We start from the raw sequence: 20,388 nt of genomic DNA, 5'->3' as shown, positions 1-20,388 counted from the left end.
GTTTATTTAATAGTGGTTGGAATTTCCTTGATTCATTCAAGTCACATGTGTCCTTGGGAAGTGGTAAAATGAAAAGTTTTAGTATATTAAAATATTGATTTTAAAAAATGATATATTGATAATAACCTACTTTTTGTGGACTTACCAAAAAATGTGTGTTTACATTTAATTAAGATTTGGAAATCATTTTCACTTGAGTTGAATATATGGCATCTTTGAGTATACATATATATCATAAATATGCAAAATATGTGATTTGGCATATTTGTACAGATTTTTCATTGTTACAATTTTTTTCAACTCTAAATTGACTATTTTGTTCCTGTAGAAATATTTCTTAATCTGAATTTATAGCAGTGTGCCTAAAAAGCTTAAGTATTTCTTAATAAGGTTATATTCTTTAAAATATTTATGCTTCATATGATTTTAATTCCAATTAATAAGTAGTTCAATGCTTAGCCCTGAAAATTAAGTGTTTTGCTATTTTTCTTTTAGATATGGAGTCTGGAGAGCGGTTAACATCAACAACGGCCTCCTCCACTGCACCCACTTCATCATCAACTCCTTCTCCACCTTCTGCGGCTTCAGCAGTTTCCAAAGGCAGCCTGTCCACTGGAGCTGCCTCGCTCAGCTCCACCATCAACACGTGTGGTGAATACTTTTCTTTAATTTTGTATTACAGGGTCATCTATTTAGGATCCTGTATAGGACTATCTTGTTAAATTCTGCATATTTTGGCATAAAGTAGCATGTCAACATGATAAGTTTTCCTAAGAGTCTAGGTGGTGGGGGTTAAAAAAAAAGAAAATCCTTACCTTCTGTCTTAGAATCAATACTATGTCTCAATTCCAAGGTAGAACAGTAAAGGCTAGGCAATGAGAGTTAAATGACTTGCCTAGAGTCACACAGCTAGGAAGTGTCTGAGGTCAGATTTGAACACAGGACCTCTTGTGTCTATGCTTGATTCTCGGTCTACTGAGTCACCTAGCTGGCCCTGTAAGTGGCTGGTTTAAACATTTTTTTTGAAATGTCATTGTCATTAAAAATTCACCAAAATCCTCTTGTTGCCACAGCTTACAAATTAATAAAATGAGTCAGTTTTATGTTGATAAAGGACAAAAATAAATAGAGAGGAAGGCTAAAGTTTCCCAATTGCCAGTATAGAATCATGTTGAGAAACTTTTCAGTTTTGGTTCATTATGTGAAACTTCCTGTTATTAAAATTATTTAGGAATTATTCAAATGAGATAATATATTTAGGGAAGGTTATCTTTTCATGGACGCAAATGCAATGTTAGCCTTAAATTCTTCCAAATTTTCTTGCATTAATGTATTCATTATAGCATACTATGGTTTCCCACACATTTGTAGGGAGCTACAATCACTTAAATGTAATCATTTTATATAAGCACTTATTCATATAATTCTTTGCAATTTATGTATAATTATAAAAAGTTGCTTACTGAACTGATTTTCATTAGCATTTACTTGTGTAAATGCACCACTTCTGCATCTCCAAATGCTAGCTAACTCCACCTAGATATCCTTTAGGCCTATCAAACAACATTTTCAAAATAAAATTCATTATCTTTTCCCCTTATTTCATCTAGCTCCTTAACTTCCCTCTATCTGTAGAGGGTACTACCATTCTTCCAGTCATCAGATTGGCAACACAGGAATTATTCTCAACTCTTATCTCTCACTTACTTCTCGTATCCAGTCAGTTGTCAAGTCTTGTTACATCCAATCCTCAACACCTCTCACATCTATTGCCTTCTTTATAGATATACTATAGTCATAATGATTCAGGCCTTTATCACCTCTAACACTGATTATTGCTATTGCTTCCTAATAGTTTTTCTAGCTTCTCTATCTACCCTGTTCATCATCTCTTCTACATATCTACAAAATTGATACTCCTAAACTTCATGTCCAAATGTAGTATGTCCTTGACCTGGAAACTTCTGTGACTTTTTATTACTTTAGGATATAATACAAACACTGCAGTTTGGATTCCTCAATCTGGCAACTGCCTGATTGACCACATGAAACTCCTGTTTCTGCCCTCTATATTCCAGCTGTATTTGGCCTTTATGAGATTTCATATATAAGCTATTCCATCTCCTTTTATTTATTTTGACTACATTCTCTTTTTGTACTTATCTGTGAGCTTGTTGTATCTCAGTCACAAATAAAAGTAATGAAATAGACCACACTCTAAAGGAGTTTACATTTTATTGAAATTATTTGTTCATTTATTTATTTAAAAGATTCATATCTCTACTCTCCAGGCTGGAAGTTCAAGAGTCATTCATCAGCCAGTCACACTCTGATTGGCACATGAGCTTTGATCTTCTCCATTTATGACCTGGGCCAGTTCACCCATCCATGGGAAACCATCAAATTGACCTTCTGTTTGGGGGTAGGGGCACCAAATTAATGTCAAACTGAGTATGGACACCCTTTGTTTGGGGGCAGGGGCACCACATTAGTGTCAAACATAGTATGGACATTCAATTAATTTAGTGCACTGCCTCTCCAAACTCTTGAGCTCAAGAGATCCTCTAGCTTCAAGCCTCCCTAATTATAAATGTGTGGCATTCCTGGCTTTTTAATGTAAATTAGTAAGAAAGTTTAAGAAATACATTTCCTTTAGTTTTATATTCTTTTGGAGGTCTGTTTAGTATAACAGTGTCTCAGATCAACATATTTGTCACTCTCCAAAACTAATCCCAAAAAAGTAATTTATAAAATTTTTACAACCATTTTTTTGACTGACTTATAAGGGGGATTGAGGAAAACAGATTTACTCACTGCTTCACAGATGTCAGCTTTCTGATTTCTGATGGCACAAGTAGCAAGGCTGTGGGAACAAAATTGGTTCTTGGATCTATGATTCTTAGGACACTATGCTGCTAGTGATGTCCCTAACTTTATTTTTTCTGAAATGTTGATCAAAACCTTCTTTTCCTTATTTTCAACCACAAGGTGATTATCAGCTATATTTGGATATATTAATTGATTTTTAATGTTAATGGTTTTTTCTCATTTTTTAAAAATTTAACTTAATTCTTGAATTTTAATGTTTCTTTTTATAAACTTGATGAAAAGAATAATCACTTTAACTTGCCAGTTATTTTTATCACAAGTGATATAATTCTTAAAGTAAACATAGATTGTGCATTTGATCAAATAGTTCTAAAATCTAAACTCAGATTTTTAATGGAAAATGAACTTGTTTACATCAAACTTGAATTTGTTTAGAAGCAGTTTAGAAGGATATAGAAAAAAATGAATTTTTTATCCTTTGGGGAAACTATATTACTCTAGTTGCTAATATATAACATGAAATATAACAAAGTATGACATCAATAAAAATAAAAATATTTTAAAGTTATAAAATTATCATAAGCACTATTACCTCTCATCAAAGTCAAATATAATAAAGCCAAATTCCACAAGTATATATAAAAATTAAAGGGAAGTTGCCTTTTTTCCTGACTATTCCAGTATTTGTGTATTTGATCATTTAATTACGATGAAATACTCATATTATTGCTGAAGAAGAAAGAATGCTTCCTTTGGAGTTTAAATCCCATTTCTGTTTCTTCCTATTTATTTGATCACAAGCATGTCACTTTATACCTCTCCAGACCTTAGCTTCTTTATCTAAAATAAATGAAGAAACTCAAATAGATGAACTCTTACGGTCTCTTCTGACTTAAACCAAATCTAAGATTTTCTTGTTTTATTCTACATAAGATTTGAATCACAACTCATTTCTAGGAAGCTTTTCATTACTATCCCTATGCTTATCTTTTTCCTTATGTGAGTTTTTCAAATATCTAGCATATCTTCATATTCCCTTGTAATTATTCTCTAGTATGTCTCTGTTTTCATTTCTCAATCTAGACTGTAAATTACATAAGGCTGGTTACTCTGTCTTTTACTCCTTTTATTACCTCCAAAGCACCCTTTACTCTGAATGTTAGTAATATTGGTCAGTAAGTGGTTGCTGATTGAATGAATGTAGCTTCTTCAGATACAGGTTATTCAATAAAACAAAAACACATTTTCACTGTTTTTTTTTTCCTACTTGTTGAAAAGAGTTTGTCAACAACAAATATTTTTTTCTTTTATAGGTTATGCCATTAATTTGACTTATTTCTATGTACTTTGAAAGATTTACATCAAACCTTAACAGAACTTTTATACAAAGGTGGATGAATCAGTGCTCTTTTCCAAGGCATGCTTGTCTGATTTCTCTGATGACCAGCTGATTACTCTAAGGGCTCATAATCCTAGACATGTGCTAATTATAATTGGCATTACTATTTATATCATAAAAATAATTTTTATTACCATTAAATGGGTTTGGAGAAAGATTTATAAGAAGGAAAATAGTGACTTGAATGTATGTAGCAAGTCACTTGAAGCAGTGTCAAAGAGGATTTTATTCTAACTTAGCAATATTTAAAATGTTAAATAAATTTATAATGTGAAACCATAGAACCTTAGAGGAAAATAAATTCTATTACTTGGGAGTTAAGAAGGAGTAACTTTTGCTAATCCAAACATTTTGTTATTATTTATGAATCATATAGTACTTCTAATATTTGATATCTGAGGCTTTTGAATCTCAGAAATTAACAGGAAGGACAACGGCATGAGGGAGAAGAAAGTGAAATAAATAAAAATAAAGGTAGTTTGAGTAAGGTAAAAAAAAATAATTCACATGAGCTAAGAGAGTCACTACCTAGGTAATGAAAATAGCATTGACAAGTAGACTAGATCACATTTATATGACATTTTACAGTTTACAAAGTGCTTTCCTTCCAACATCCCTGAGAGGGAGGTAGTGTCAATTATTATTTTCCCTGTTTTACAGATTAGGAAATTGATTCTCAGAGAAGTTAAGTGACTTATCTAAGGTCACATGATAATTGTCAGTGCTGGGACTCCAACCCAAGTCTTCTGACTTCAAGTCCATGTAAGATAAGTACAAAATATATACAAAGTAATACAGTACAGATTTCCTTTGCATTATACTACACAACTTTTCTATTATTACCAAATATCAGCATTGGAAGGATTGTTCAAAGCCCTATATGCTGCTAAGCACATAGGTGTCTTCTATGACATGCCCCAAATTGGTTTCCAACCTCTATCTCAACATTTTCAATGATAGAGAATACACTGTTTTGTGAGACAATTTGTTTAATTTTTGGACTATTCTAATTGTTAGATCTTGTTCATACTGAGCAAAAATTTAGCTTTCTGTAATTGCTATCCATTATAGTTCAAATTCTTTCCTCTGGAGCTACATGGAACAATTCTAATCCTAATACTTTTTATGGCAACCCTTTATATTCTTGATTCTTCATTTCATCCTGGTTGCCCTTCTATTTTATAATACTTCCACCCCTGAAAATGTGGCATCCAGAATAATATTGCATATATTTATGTATACTAGCCCAGATAGAATACTTCCTTTTTTAGAATACTATGTATCTAATAATGTTTAATCATTTTTATTTTCTGCTTTTGCAGCTAAAATTTTGAACCTAAATGTGGAACTTTTCATAAATTATTATATAATTTCATCTCAAGTTCATCTCATCATTTGTCTATTGAGGTAGTTTTGGATTCTGATTATGGCTTACAATCAGTTCACTTCCAAGATGCATGTCATTTGCAAATTTGAATAAAGTGCCATTAATATCTGATTTTTTTTAATTGTCAAAAAAAGAAAAGGATAGGGCATCGGACCCATCTCGGGAGATTACTTCCTAAATTCATATAGATCCACATTTTTTGAGCTATTTGTTTTTACAACCCCATCCCTCTAACTTATGCTCAGGGATATTATGAGCGACATTGTCATATACCTTGATGAATCCAAATATTCTTTATCTAAACACCTCTTTCCATTTAGTAACACTGTGGCAATATAGCTCGATGTGATCCATGTACATCAGGTGATCAATGATACTTTGTTCAATTACCTCTTTCATTTAAAAGCTATACTTAGTTGTTTTTCAGTAGAGATTATATATATTTAAGAATTGGCAGAACCATATTGAACTTAGTCTGTCCCTCTGGAAAGTATCATTTCTCTATCAATTGTTCTTGATGTTATCATTGTCTATCTCATAGTAAGCACTTAATAAATGCTACTGACTGGATGGCATGTTTTAGAGAACCATTTTACTTGTGGTGTATTGTTCTTACTATGCTTTGGTTTCTTTTATCTATTTGTAGTACAGAAATAAGCCATAAGTATGCAACTAAGTCAAAGACTTTGTATTAATTGATAGTGTAAATATTTTGAAGCTTTGGGGTGGCTTTTTCTATAATTTTGAAATTGGTAATAATTACATTCCTGGGATAGTCTTGCATACCATTTTGCTCCTCAGCCAATATGTTGTTTTCTTGTAAACATTTATAGTTGTTGTTTTTTTTTAGCAATTCAAGCTGTGAATACTTCATATATATTACATAAGGACATAAATGGCTTATGTTTAGAGAGATTATTGATAGTAGATATTTTATGCCTTCTTGAAGAAAGATGAGAGATCATTCTTGGATTTTAGGGGAAGCTGGCAGAGTGCTTTCTTTGTATTTTATGTCCAAAAGTAGAGAGTTTAAAACAATAATTATCAAAATTTTCCAACCCCACTGCCTTCCACTTTCATAGATAAATTAGCGAAATGAATGAAAAACCATTTAAGAGCTTACTGGGTACAAACTACTCTACTAAGTACTAGAAACACAAGCAGAAAAGCAAAAATGTAGGGGACTCTTTTGCTCTTTGGGACTTTACATTTTTATGGAAGTGATAATATATATAAGAAGTTTCATTTTTCCTTAGGGGAGTATTCCTTGATAATTCTTTCTTCCCATGACTCTTACCCCGACTTTGTCCATCACCCATGCTGTAGTGTGCTGGTCCCAAAACATTTTTATGCTTTCTGGAAAACATTGTGGGGAAATGTATTCATTCAGATGGTAACCACAAATGACAGCTTTGAAAAAAATTAAACCAACATGTCATTCTGTTACTTTGGTTTATGCTTTCAAGTTCACCAAAAGCTTTTCAGAATTGTAGACAAAGTATGTCTACTGACTTTTCAATGCCATTTGGGATATTTTGATATTTTGATGCCATGGGAATCATTTTGTTGGTAGGTAAGATTCCTCGAGACTGAATTTCAGTGATTTTAGGTTCCTCAACTTTTTTTAAAAATCCTTACTTTGTCTTATAATCAATACTATGTATGGGTTCCAAGGCAGAAGAGCACATTAAGGGCTAGGCAAAAGTGAATTGCCCAGGGTCACAGAGATAGGAAGTGTCTGAGGCCAGATTGTTTGAGGCCAGATTTCAACCCTGAACCTCCCAGGTCTTGCCCTGGCTCTCAATTCACTGAACCACTGAGCTGCCCTCAGTCCCTCAAGTTTTGCCTCTTCAGGTTTTTAGTAACTCCTCTCTAATCTAGATTTGGGGATCAAGTTATTTCTTATGGTTGTATTGAATATTGGTCTGCAACATGTGTGACTTGGAGATGAGGTGTTGATAAAAAAAAAAGCACTATGGAACCCTTACCTATAACTTCTAAAATATTTGAATTTTGTTATGATCTTATGCTGGTACATGATGAAGATAATCATGTATGTTTATAATTAGCCTACATTGGTGGTCACCACTACCTTGAAACAGTTGTAAGGTGTGAAGTATCAATCATTTTGATTTGTTCTGGGGTGTCCTACTTTCTTGCCATATCAGAATATGAAACACCACTTTGTGTTAAGCTAATAATCATTTTTTTAAAAAATATGGTTTTAATATGCTTTAAAATATAGTTTAAATCTGGTCAGTCTATATTATTCTTATTCTATCTTGAATATCCTTTTAAATTTAAAGGGGAGCCCAATTTGTCAGTGTTTCAGGAATCCAGTGAATCCTCTATTAATAATTGTTTCAGTGCTCATGAAATGCTTTCATTCTACATTACTTTGGCTAACATCTCCCTACTTCTTCGAATTGTTGTGATTTTACAGGCACATTATTATTGTTATCATAAACATAATTATCATCACTTTGAATATACCTTTTAAAAATCTAAGCTCACTAGATAGGCCTTTTTTCGATTAAATTTTAATTTTTATGCAGCTGTGCTTTTGCCAAAACATTGATCTCTTTAAATAGCTCCCTCTTTTCTTCACTAGAATCATTTGAAATTTTATAAATATAATTCTCAAGTGTTTCCCATCTATCTTGAGCTATTATTTCCTTTTATCCTATCAGACCTGTTTTTAAAACTTTTTTGAAAAGCACTTGCCTAAAGTCTCGTTTGCATCAAACTATTTGTTTGTTTCCCAGTGGGATGAACTAGAGAGATTGACATCCTATACAATAGTAAGTTTTTAAATACAGTCGCTAGGGCTATCTTATTGTCTGATTGCCATTCTTAAACCTTCCAAAGGGGTTAAAAACTTAATGTTTCATGACTATGAACTCACCATTGTGAGGAATAATCTTAGAAATTATGCAAATTCACTCTATTTGGGGAAAGGATTCAAGTGAGAGATAATAGTTGTAATATTGCAAAAGGAAATAATACAGGAACATTGTAGTATTTTAGAAAACTCATAGTGGAGAAAAGAAGGAATTTTGTAAGTAAATACAAAAAGATAGCTGTTGTGTACCTTTACAAAAACAACCTGTATATAGTATCGATTCACATACAATCATCTTTTTTCCTGTTTTACTTTGTACCCAGAAGTGCTCATTTTTCTTCTTATACTTTTTAAAGTGCAGAATTAAAAAAAAGAAATTAAAAAAAAGAAAATGTGAGTTCATTTTACTTAGTTTAAAAAAAATTATGTGGTATATTTGAAAGTACCTGTTTGCCAGCATCAAAAGAGTATAAGAATTACTAATTCAAAGGTCTTTGGGGGGGAAAATAGTGTTGTAGAGGTTACAGTTTATGGCTTACAGAGTTAAATATGTTTAATCTTTAGTATTATAATAAAAATTTTTCTAAATACCTTTTTGCATCTTTTTTTACTTTTAAAATATTTTTTAAAAAATTAACCATAGTCTGAACCTTGACTTCAAGAAAGGAGTACATCAAATCATGGGGTAACTACTTTTGCAAAGTCACGGAAGTTAGGAATACAGTGTCATGTATAATAATAGCAGTAGCAAGACATCGTGACTTTTTAGTGAAAGCTACATAAAGTTAAGGAGATGGTGTTGATCTACGAAAATAGAGAGAAATTTGGAGGAAAGATTTTGTTTTTTGGAGTAACATAAAGATCTCTTTTGTTTATGTTAAGTTTGAGATGACTACAGAACATCTAGGCAGAGATATCCAGTAGTCAGTTAAAAGTGTGGGAAAGACATTCAAAAGGAAGATTAAGACTCAGTTTTGGAATATTTTAGAGTTCTATTCTCCTTTCATATTATCAGAGTTACTTGTGAGGTTTGAAAAAAATATATAAATTATAACTAATTAATTATAAATGAATTTATATATAACAACAGTATATGACAAATGTTATATAATAAATTAATAAATAACATTAAATAAGATTAGATTCTCCCATTTATTGTATATAATCAATCTGTTTATTTTACATCATGTTCATCTGTCTCCATAAGGCATCATTATTGGATGAAAAAGACTACTGGAAGAGATAAAGCAGAAATTTCCCAAGGGTCTGATGGAAAGTGTTTTCAACTAGGTGACTAGTCAGCTCAGAAGACTTCTCTTACTCAGAACAGCTTTGGAAAAGGGTGTACAGATGACATAGTAACTTAGATCCCTCTAAAAGTGTCTCATAAGTTTCTTTTTTTTTTTTTTAATTATGCACCAGCTCATTTTGGATAAATGAAAGATGTTTCCATTTTTCCTAGGTTCTAGGAATTCTAAGACAAGTGATTGGTTGAATAGGATGAATGGGAATCAGGGACTCATCTTTCTTGACTTTGTCACATACAGGATTATATAGAAGAATAAAGATGCTAAAAGATTTTTTGGACTGAGACTAGGCAAGAATTTTCCCAATTTTGAAAAGAAGCAGAGTTTTTTCCTTATAGTAGTTTAGGAATTTAAGGCAGAATAGTGAAATTGTATAGGTAAACAGAAAGCAATCATTATAGCTTGACCAGCATCAAAAGGAAACATTCTTGGGTTTAGCTCTTAAGGATAGTAGTGTCTTCATTTTAAAGAGTTACAATTTCTCTTCTTGGAGTATGAACTGGATAGGGTTTGGGGTATGGAACTTTCTCCAAGATTTCAATGTGCAGGAGAAAAGGGCCTATTTGTGTATGTAAACAACCTCAACTCTTTTTATCTTTACAGAAGGCTAGCTATCACTTTCACATGCAGAAATGCTAAATAACAACTATACCCTTGTATACATTGTTACCAAGTAAGTGGAACTACAGGTACCAGGCATTGTGAGAAATAAGACAATTAAATTTTTGTTGACCCAGCCACATGGAATCATGTGGACATAGAAGATAATTGAATCCATGGGAATTGATGAGATCACCAAGGGAGAGAATGTAGAGGGATGAGAAGAAAGTCCATGACATAACCCTGGAGGATAGTAGCAGGATGGTGATTGTAGTAAAGAATAGTCAGGTAGGTGGAGAATTAGAAAGTACATGGTATGGAAAGGGGAGAAGATGATGATCAATAGTGTCAAAAGCTATAGAAAAATTGAGTAGTATATAGTCTGATAAAAAGTTTTTTGGACACAGCAATTTGGGGACCATTAATAACTTTAGAGAAATCAATTTCAATCAAGTGGTGGGTTCTATGCCAGATTGCCAAGATTGACAAGAATGTGAAAATATAAAGTGGAGACAGCAAGTAGATGATCTTTTCTAGGAACTTAGCTGTGAATGGGAGAAGAGATATAAGATCATAGGGGATGGCATGGTCAAGTAAATGTTGTGTAGTGTTTAATGACAAGAGAGATACGTTCAATACTCTTCCACTTTCCTGTTAATTCGACTCTTCTCTAGGGTCCCAACTTGATGCCCACTCTTAAAACTTCCCTAAAGTGAAATATTATCTGTTCTTTCTTCATATTTCTTATAGTACTTGACAATGTTCTTTTGACCTTATCATATTCTAATCCTCTCTTACAGTACCTTTCATATACTTAAAAAAGTTTGAATATTTCTTCTCCACAAGAGTAGTGGGTAGAACTAGACCTGTGGTTTCATTGATATAAGGAACTCTTGGCAAGAAAATTACCTTGGACAGTTCATATTTGTATTTACTCATCAACTTACAGTTTTAAAGAGTTGCATGGTTTAGGGTGGAGCCAAAATAGTAGAGAAGAGGCAGGGGTTCATTCAAGCTCTCCCCAAATTCCCACCTTAAAATGAATTCTGGAGATGCAGAACCCACAAAAGGATGGGATAAAATGATTTTTCAGTCCTGTAACAACTTTAAAGGTAGATAGGAAAGGTCTGTCACGAGAATGGAGCATTCCAGCTTAGGTCTCATCAGGGCAGGTCCCACCTTAACAAGGCAGTATTCAAGGTCAGAGCATGGAGCATGGTATGAAGATAACTGGAGAATAGCACCAGTAGTGTAGCAATCAGGTCTAAGCATGTTATGGTAAATGCTTATCAATCCCAAGTGGGAATAGAATGGTTGGGTTAATGTGGAACTCCTAAGACCAAGTGGGAGAATGGCATGAAGATGACTGGGAGTGACCATAATGCATATACATTTAGAATATGTTAAAATCATGAATGAATTATACATTACATATCAATGCTTCTGATTTCATTCAAGTACACACTGTCATGATATTTAATATTTTAGCAAAAGTATTCTATCTCATGTCATATCCAGTATATTTTAATGATACTTTCAGATCAGTTCTTTCTTTTTAGTTAAGAATATATGACTGATTCAACTTTGTAATTGAGACCAATAATTGCCATAGTAGCTAATTTGGGACAGAAATTGCCCAAATTTTCAATTTTGTGCTCTTATTCTCTAGAGTATGTTAGATCTGAACCAGTGAAAGTACATTTTACAGATACTTTATACAAACAAAAGTAAGAAAAATCTTGATTTGAAAAGCTTTTGATTTTCTCTCATTAAAAAAATTAGTACTTCAGAGTATTTATCCATCTAAATGATAAGCCCAAAATATACTGAATTTAAAAAGCTTACTCAAATGACTGCTTGAGATTTTCATACTATTGTGCTCATGGGATGACCTAAAAATAATTTTACTTCAAGTTCACATAGTCCATTTTAAATTTACTACCTTTTTCCACTTTCTATTAGCTTTTGATTGTCCAGAAAGTATCATACTTTATCAGTTCAATATGCATTTATATACGAGAAATGCTCTTACCTTGTCCTATTGTTTAAAACATTTATAGGTGTCAAACATGAGGTCAGTGATGGAAATATTAGGCAGTAGCAGTAGCTTTGTGAGTTTGGGCACTGCCATCAGATTAGAGCTAATGTGCTATCCTAGCAACAGAAATTGGCTGTGTAAATCTTCCAAGTGATAGCTAATAATCCTTATATTGTCTACTTCTGGGATATAGCAGTACACCTTATAGATTCAGGTATTTAAGATTTATTCAAAATAAGGCATTCTATTTTTTTAGATTTAGTATAGCATAGTGGATAAAAGTTTGGCTTTAGAACCAGGAAGACCACACAAATTCAAGTGACCCCTTTGACACTTACTGACTGTGTAACCTAGACAAGTCATTTTACTTTTCTGTGCTAAAGATAAGTCTCTAACATTGTAAATTGCAGAGATGGTACTGACCTTCAATGACAGAAGTTTTATTCTTTTTATCAAGGAGTTCCCTCACTAAATAAATCACAGTTCCAGTCTCTTTCTTATTTTCTTATCACACCTAGAAACTTTATATACTTGAATTCTAACCCCTCCCCCATGATAGTGATTTCTTTACAGCTATAAAATGATACTTAGTATTAAATAATGTTAATAACAAATCCATATCCTAGCAAATAGTAGTTGATATTTTAATTTACAGAAACAAGTATTTTTTTTCCTTTTTTTTTTTAAACCCTTACCTTCTGTCTTGGAGTCAATACTGTGTATTGGCTCCAAGGCAGAAGAGTGGTAAAGGCTAGGCAATGGGGGTCAAGTGACTTGCTCAGGGTCACACAACTGGGAAGTGTCTGAGGCTAGATTTGATTTTTTCCTTTTTAACACCTCAAGAAATAGATCTTTAAGAACTTGTATGTGTCCGTACTGGTTCCCCTTGCTCTTGGGAATATCTTGCCTCCTCTCACCTTCAGTGTTTCTGATGGCCAATGCTATGTTAAACATGGATCATCTGTTTTTTAGATTACCAAGAATCAACACCTGCTTTGGTTACTAGAAGAGAAGTGACATAAATAACTTTAAAAATCACATATTTAACTTTGCAAAGTACTTCTGAATTTAAGATGAAATACAAGTATTTTTCATCCTGGAATTCACAACACTTCAAAGAAAATAATAACACTATTCTGTTAATTTTCTGTTCTATCTTATTCTTTTTTAAAAAAAAATTAATTTCTCTCTTACTACACACTTCTGAGGGAATGGATTATATTCCCTCATACTCATCAGCATTAATCTGTCTTTGAAAACTGCTGAGACCTTTCCTTGAAATAAACTGATAGTGGCTTAGATTAGGAGACTTTCTTTTCCAGTTTGTAATTTTACCAGTCAACAAACTGCTAATTTAAGTATAGTAGGTTATATCTTTAAGAATGGGAAGATGATGCGTTGTCAGTTTTTAAAATTTGACTGCAATTTAAAGGTCATGACTTGAAAATTAGATGCTATACCCTACTACTTAATTAGCATTCTTGATTTGCCTAATAGGGCTGCAAACCATGAGAGTCATTTCTCTGTATCCATTCCTCCACATGAAAGTCAACTTACCTTCTAAGAAGATCTCCCCCATCCTTAAAAATGTTGTCACTTCACCCTGGATATTATTGTCTGATATATATCTCCCTTTTCATAGTCAAACTCTCCTGGATGTGGCAATCTACATTTCAAATTTATACTTCTCTCACTTCTTAATCCCTTGGTCTTCTGGCTTCTGGCATTATCACTCAATTAAAAAATACTTTTGGGGGGGGGGCAGCTGGGTGGCTTGGTAGATTGAGAGCCAGGCCTAGAGACAGGAGGTCCTAGGTTCAAATCTGGCCTCAGACACTTCCCAGCTGTGTGACCCTGGGCAAATCACTTAACCCCCATTGCCTAGCCCTTACCACTCTTCTGCCTTGGAGCTAATACACAATATTGACTCCAAGATGGAAGGTAAGGGTTTTTATTTAAAAAAAAAAAATAACCTAGTTTTTTCAAAGATCATTGGGAACTTTGGCAATTGGCAAATCTAATGTACTTTTCTCAGTCCTTAGCCATCTTGATGTATTTGCAGCACTTGAAACTGTTTATAACTCCTCCATGATAACTTTTTTCTCTGGCTTCTTCTGGTACTTTTCTTCTTGATTTTCCTTATGTTTGTGTGGATGCTTTCTCATTCTTTGTTCAATCCATCTTCCATATCTTGCCTTGTTCTTGTTGCTGGGCTTCTTCTCTGTTGAAGTCAGGGGTATTTTATCTGGGATCTGTTTAATTAAAAAAATTGATCTTTCAACATACTTTCCCTTATAATTCTGCTTATTTTATTCATTTAAAAACATTAATTCAAAAGAGGCCAATAGGATTTATTTACAAGACTGTCAAATGGTCCATTAAACAAAAAATGTTAAGAACCCCTGCTGAATACCTTCTCCCTTTTTTTAGCTCTTCAGCTGCTATGGATTCATTCATCAGCATTATGGAGATCACTCATGGAATTATATGCCTAGTCTTATTCTCTTCCCTAATCTCCAATCCTACATTACCGATTATTCACTGGACATTATGAACTGAATGTCCTATAGATATCTCAAACTCAGCATTTCATAATGGCAAATATTTATATAAACCTTTAAGATTTGCAAAATGCTTTTAGGATACCTTCTGATCCTCACAACAATCTTGGGAGGTAGATGTTATTATAATACAGGTAAGAAAACTGAGATATAGAGAGGTTAAGTGACTTTCCCAATAGTCACATAGCTATATTTCTATCAATTCTTGGGTTTTTTTTTTTTTTTGCTTCTGGGTAGATCCTAACTAACAGTTTGTCCTTTATTGGCCAGTGTATATCACACTGAATTCTAGCTCATTGGGCCACTAAGGATTTTCTTGGCAGGTCTCCAGGTCTTCATATCCTAGCCATCACCTTTCAGTCTTTGCTTTCTATACCTCTTATTCCATTTGGATGATTAGCCCATTATTTATACAATATTTATTTATATTTATACAATATTTATACAATAAAGGGTTTCAACCCCAACAGGCAAGGGGGCTTTGGGAGGCTATCCAAACTATGGTCACATATTGGTGACAAATTATAGAACTATTGAAGTACTCTTGGGATATGATAGTGAAGTGAAGCCTTCCTTGCCAAGTGAAAGTAAATTTGGCCTGGTCCTCCTCTCTGATCTTAAGGAAAAGTAAAAAAAGTGCAATAGCTAAGTTCACTACTATATACTATTCTCCTCATTTATAGTCCATCCTCTCATTATTTATTATTCACCATATTGGAGACAACAGTCACATCTCTAGTCTCTAGTCAGTAGTCAAACACCAAGTACCACTGGTTTTCTTGACTGGCCAATCAGGCCTGTTATAGTATGAGATGGTAGGTTACAGAATTCTTTCCTACTTTAATATTAGGAAAATGATATCCTGTCTTCCTTTAGTATTTGGTACTGTGAATGATTTGAATCATCCAAGCAACATTGAGAAAAAGGGAAACGGGGCTGGAAAGCTTTAACCTTCCCAGTTTCTGCATTGATTACCAGTTATCTTAGAGCTGAATAGGCATCAGGCCATTGGCCATGGCAACAGTTTGGCATGGTCAAATAAAACCCTTTGATTCCTTCATCAGTAGAGGAAATGATGACTGTCTAGCAAATGTGAGCAAAAGGACCCAAAGAGAGGATGACTACATATAGTTCAAATGCCTCAGACAAGAGATTCACTTCAAAACCATGGAGGGGAAGGGAGGGAAGGAGGGAGAGAGGAAGGAAGGAAGGAAATAACGAAGGAAGGACGGAAAGAAGGATAGACGGAAAGAAGGATAGACGGAAAGAAGGATGGACGGACAGACACAAACATTTATTAAGGGTATACTAAGTACCAAGGTTTTTACAAATATTATCTCATTTGATCTTCACAAAAATGGAAATATCCCATCAAAGGGAAATTTACATCCTATATAGTTTACCTGATTCTTCCTCCTCCAAATATTGTGTGTCTGATATATTTAGGTTTTCACATAAATTTTTTTTAACAATAAAAACCCTTACCTTCCATCTTGGAGTCAATGCTGTGTATTGGCTCTAAGGCAGAAGAGTGGTAAGGGCTAGACAATGGGGGTTAATTGACTTGCCCAGGGTCACATAGCTGGGAAGTGTCTGAGGTCAGATTTGAACTTAGGATCTCCTGTCTCTAGGCCTGGCTCTCAATCCACTGAGCCACCCAGCTGCCCCATTTCACATACATTTTTATTCAAAATTTTATAAAATGCAAAGCTCAAAAAAGTTACTTTAATATTAAAACTACATGACTATAAAGATGTTATAAGGAAGAAATGACTGAAACTATTGACTGGGTTCTTTTCCTACTCTTATCTTCTCTAGAAAATCAGTCAGATAACAAATATTTCTTAAGTACCTACTGTGTACCAGGCCTTGTAATAATAAAAGCTGGACATATAAAAGGAAAGGATCTCAAGGGTTTCAGTCTAATAAGAGGGACAACATGCAAACAACTATAAGCTATATGCAAGATAGAAGGAAGGCAGTAGCATTAAGGAGGATGAGTAAAGTCTTTCTGTAGTAGGTGGGATTTTAGTGGGAACTTAAAACTTAAAAGAAAGCTAGTAAAGTCAGGAAACTAAAATGAGCAGAAAGAAAATTCCAGGTATAGGGGATAGCCAGAGAAAAGGGCCCTTAGGTGAAAGATGAAATGCTTTGTGTGAAGAACAACCACAATGTGTTGATTTTATTTCTAAAATGAGTAAATATGTTTAAATTTTTGTTAAATTTTAGTACTTCATTATTTTAAACACTTTAATGTATAGCCATTTTCTTATTCACTTTGGTTATTATATATAATAATCGCAAATACTAATTAAATTATTCATGTGACCTTTATTTGGATATATTACCATTCTGATGATTAGCCACACTATAGCTTGCAGTACTGCAGACAAATGTTAGTGTTAAGAAATTATTATGCATACAGTTTGAAAGTGCTTTAGTTTAGTGTTTGAAAACATGTTGAAACAAGCTTGTATATTGTAAAAAAATTTTTTTTAATTTACTACAGCAGGAAAAACAACATATATGAATTTCCATCACAATAAGCATTCTCTTAGATTTCCTAAAAGAGTGTTGTTTTTTTTAAGCCTCACTGGTACTTAAATATTTGTATGGTCTGGGAAATTACATTTTAGCTATTTTTGAACTTTTCCTGATTGATAAAAGACTTTGTTCATTAATGCTTTATATTTAAGGCATTAGCTGAGTATTTATCCTTTTTAGTTCTTGTGAAAAGCCTTATTATATTGCAGCATGAAGTTCATTAATATTAATAAAGGCATTTCCAGTTATCCTTTCTTGTTACTAAGACACCAGTACTATAGAAACGGATGCTGGCCTTTTGGGTAATGCTTTCAATCATTTATCTATGTATTGGCTAGTAGAATTTAAAAAGCTTTGCTTAAAAATATTCAGCTTTTTATGTTGTAAGTCAAAAGTCCTAGCTAGTGAAATTTTTTATTATTTTTCATTGTACAAAATGTGCAAACTCAGTATGCTAAACTTAAGTCAAAATGAAAACAACACAAATTTTATTAATAATTGTCAAACTGTTTTTGGATTAGTATCTCTTGAAAAGGAAATATTGTCTCCCCCAAATAGTTTTGCTTTGTATTGGGGTTTGTTGTCATATTACTATTTTATTTTGAATAAGTGAAAAAAGTTTCTATCTAGATTTATTTTGATCATTGTAAAAATATGGAATTTTAAGTTTGAAAAAGCTCCAAATCAGGTCAATTAAGCATTTCATGAACATTCTACTTCCTTTTTAAGCCTTTTTATGTTGTGCCCTTAGTTAAATCCACATAATTTTGATTTTTAGACATTATTCTAAATTAATGAAAGTGTATATTTGGTGAGGAGTTTTTACAGTGAATTTCACATCAGAGGCAGAAATGAATTTTATCACAAGTAGTCAGTCAGCTAACTTCAAATAACAGTTACGAGATCTATTATTTGACTGACCCTGATTGTTAAGATTGGAATGCAACTTAGGATATCTTAAACATGATAAGATGCTAAATTAGTTGCTATCCCACTGCTATTTTTTTAATTCTGTTTAGTAAATGTATATAAATCAACATTTGAAAGAAATTATATGGACATAAATTAAGGGTTTGAACTAAATGTTATCAGGAGACAAATTTAAAGCAATTTACTTATAGTTTCCACTGAGCAAGATTTTTTTTAACCCTTACTTTCCATCTTAATGATAATTCTGAGACAGAAGGTCAAAGGCTAGACAAATTGATGCACAGGGTAGGTAGTGACTTATCCCTGATCACACAGGAAAGAAGTGTCTGACTAAGCCTGGTGCTCTTTTCCACTGTATTACCTTGCCACCTCTGATATTGTTCACTTTTAGAAGCTTGACTAAATAAAAGAGTAAAAATGTATTATGTACCACTCAAAAGGGCAACATTGAGTAGTGGACAGAGAACATTGGAATTGGAGTCTGAAGAACTGGATTCCAAACCACTTCTATTATTATTTTTTTAAAACCCTTACCTTCTGTCTTGGAGCCAATACTGTGTATTGGCTCCAAGGCAGAAGAGTTGTAAGGGCTAGGCAATGGGGGTCAAGTGACTTTCCCAGGGTCACACAACTGGGAAGTGTCTGAGAGGCTAGATTTGAACCTAGGACCTCCCGTCTCTAGGCCTAGCTCTCAATCCACTGAACTACCCAGCTGCCCCCTCACTTCTATTATTTACTTAATATATGAGGCAAATTCAGTCTCACAACCCATTTCTCCATCTGTAAAATGGCAATGATAGTATCTTACCTGCTTATCCTGAGAGTTTGTTGTGAGGCATAAAGCACTAGGCAAATCTATGCTATTCACATTATGTTCTCTTATCAGTGGTTTGCTCTCAATGTAAAAAAGTGCCATACTCTGAGTCCATCTGAACCATGAGTCCATCAGTGTCCATTAACTGTGTCAGGATGTGGCTAGAATATTCTTCTTTTAGACATCTATACTGGTGGTTGTGGTTGTCCATTGCCTTAGTCAGATTTCCTAAGTCTTTTGAAATTGCCATTACAATTTTGTTATGTATAAATTGTCCTGTGGATTCTGTTCACTTTCTTCTGCATCACTAATTCAAGTTTTTCAAGATTTCTCTGAAACAATTCCATTCATTGTTTCTCACAGTTCAGTAGTATTCTATCACATTTACATGTCATAACTTGTTTAGTAATACCCCCATTTAATGGGCACTTACTCCCATTTAATGGGTACTTACTCCATTTACAAATCTTTGCCACCATAAAAAGTTGCCATAAATAGTTGTCCAAATAAGTCCTTTTCCTCTCTCTTTATCTCTTTGGTATCATTACATTAAAATGCATGTGCTATTAAAACTTTTTAAGGCATCCTTTCAATTTGCTTTCTAGAATTCAGATGGACAGTTTCATAGGCTACCATACCTGTTTTTCCACAGCCTTACCAGTATTTGTCATTTTCCCTTTTTGTCAGCATAAGAGATCATGGAGAGAGCATGTAGAAGGAGGAAAAAAATAGTTCTGTTTCCTTTATCTAGATGCTTTCTCCTGGGCTCATAAAATCTCCTGAGTCTATTTATCATATTCAGTCTAAATAATAATAATTGCCATTATTATAGCTAATATTTACATAGTAATTACTATTTGCTATTCACTGTGCTAAGCACTTAGTAATTATTATATCATATGGTATTCAAAGTGAGCCTAGAATGTGGATCCTATTAATATCCCTATTTTGTGGATGAGGAAATTAAAGCAAACAGAGGTTAACTGACTTGCCCAGGGTCACCCAACTAGTAAGTGTCTGAGGTCCGATTTGAACTTGAGAACATAGTATGCCTTTAATAAATGTTCATTATTTGTTTGATTAATTGACTATCCCAATGGGCCACCTACCTGCCTCTTAGTAGGCTTTCAAGGTCTT

At 33.4% G+C, this 20,388-nt stretch overlaps 1 protein-coding gene across 32 annotated transcripts in view; it reads left to right on the top strand.

The window, feature by feature from the left end:
* The window catches only part of BAZ2B (bromodomain adjacent to zinc finger domain 2B), a 335,625-nt gene that overhangs the window by 178,412 nt on the left and 136,825 nt on the right, over positions 1 to 20,388 (top strand). For 30 of the 32 annotated variants that reach the window (XM_056793926.1, XM_056793916.1, XM_056793915.1 and 27 more), the window contains one exon: positions 496 to 651. In XM_056793926.1, coding sequence (XP_056649904.1) covers positions 498 to 651 — 154 coding nt within the window. In that variant the 5' untranslated portion in view covers positions 496 to 497. Of the gene's footprint in view, positions 1 to 495; positions 652 to 4,888; positions 4,991 to 9,644; positions 10,653 to 20,388 lie in introns of those variants that run through there. The other 2 variants (XM_056793934.1, XM_056793935.1) reach the window with 2 other exon arrangements.

This window comes from Monodelphis domestica, chromosome 4 (genome assembly GCF_027887165.1).
Source record: "Monodelphis domestica isolate mMonDom1 chromosome 4, mMonDom1.pri, whole genome shotgun sequence".
Lineage (NCBI taxonomy): Eukaryota > Metazoa > Chordata > Mammalia > Didelphimorphia > Didelphidae > Monodelphis > Monodelphis domestica.
The sequence above is the reverse complement of the archived record's forward strand: the minus strand, read 5'-3'. Positions and strand labels throughout refer to the sequence as shown.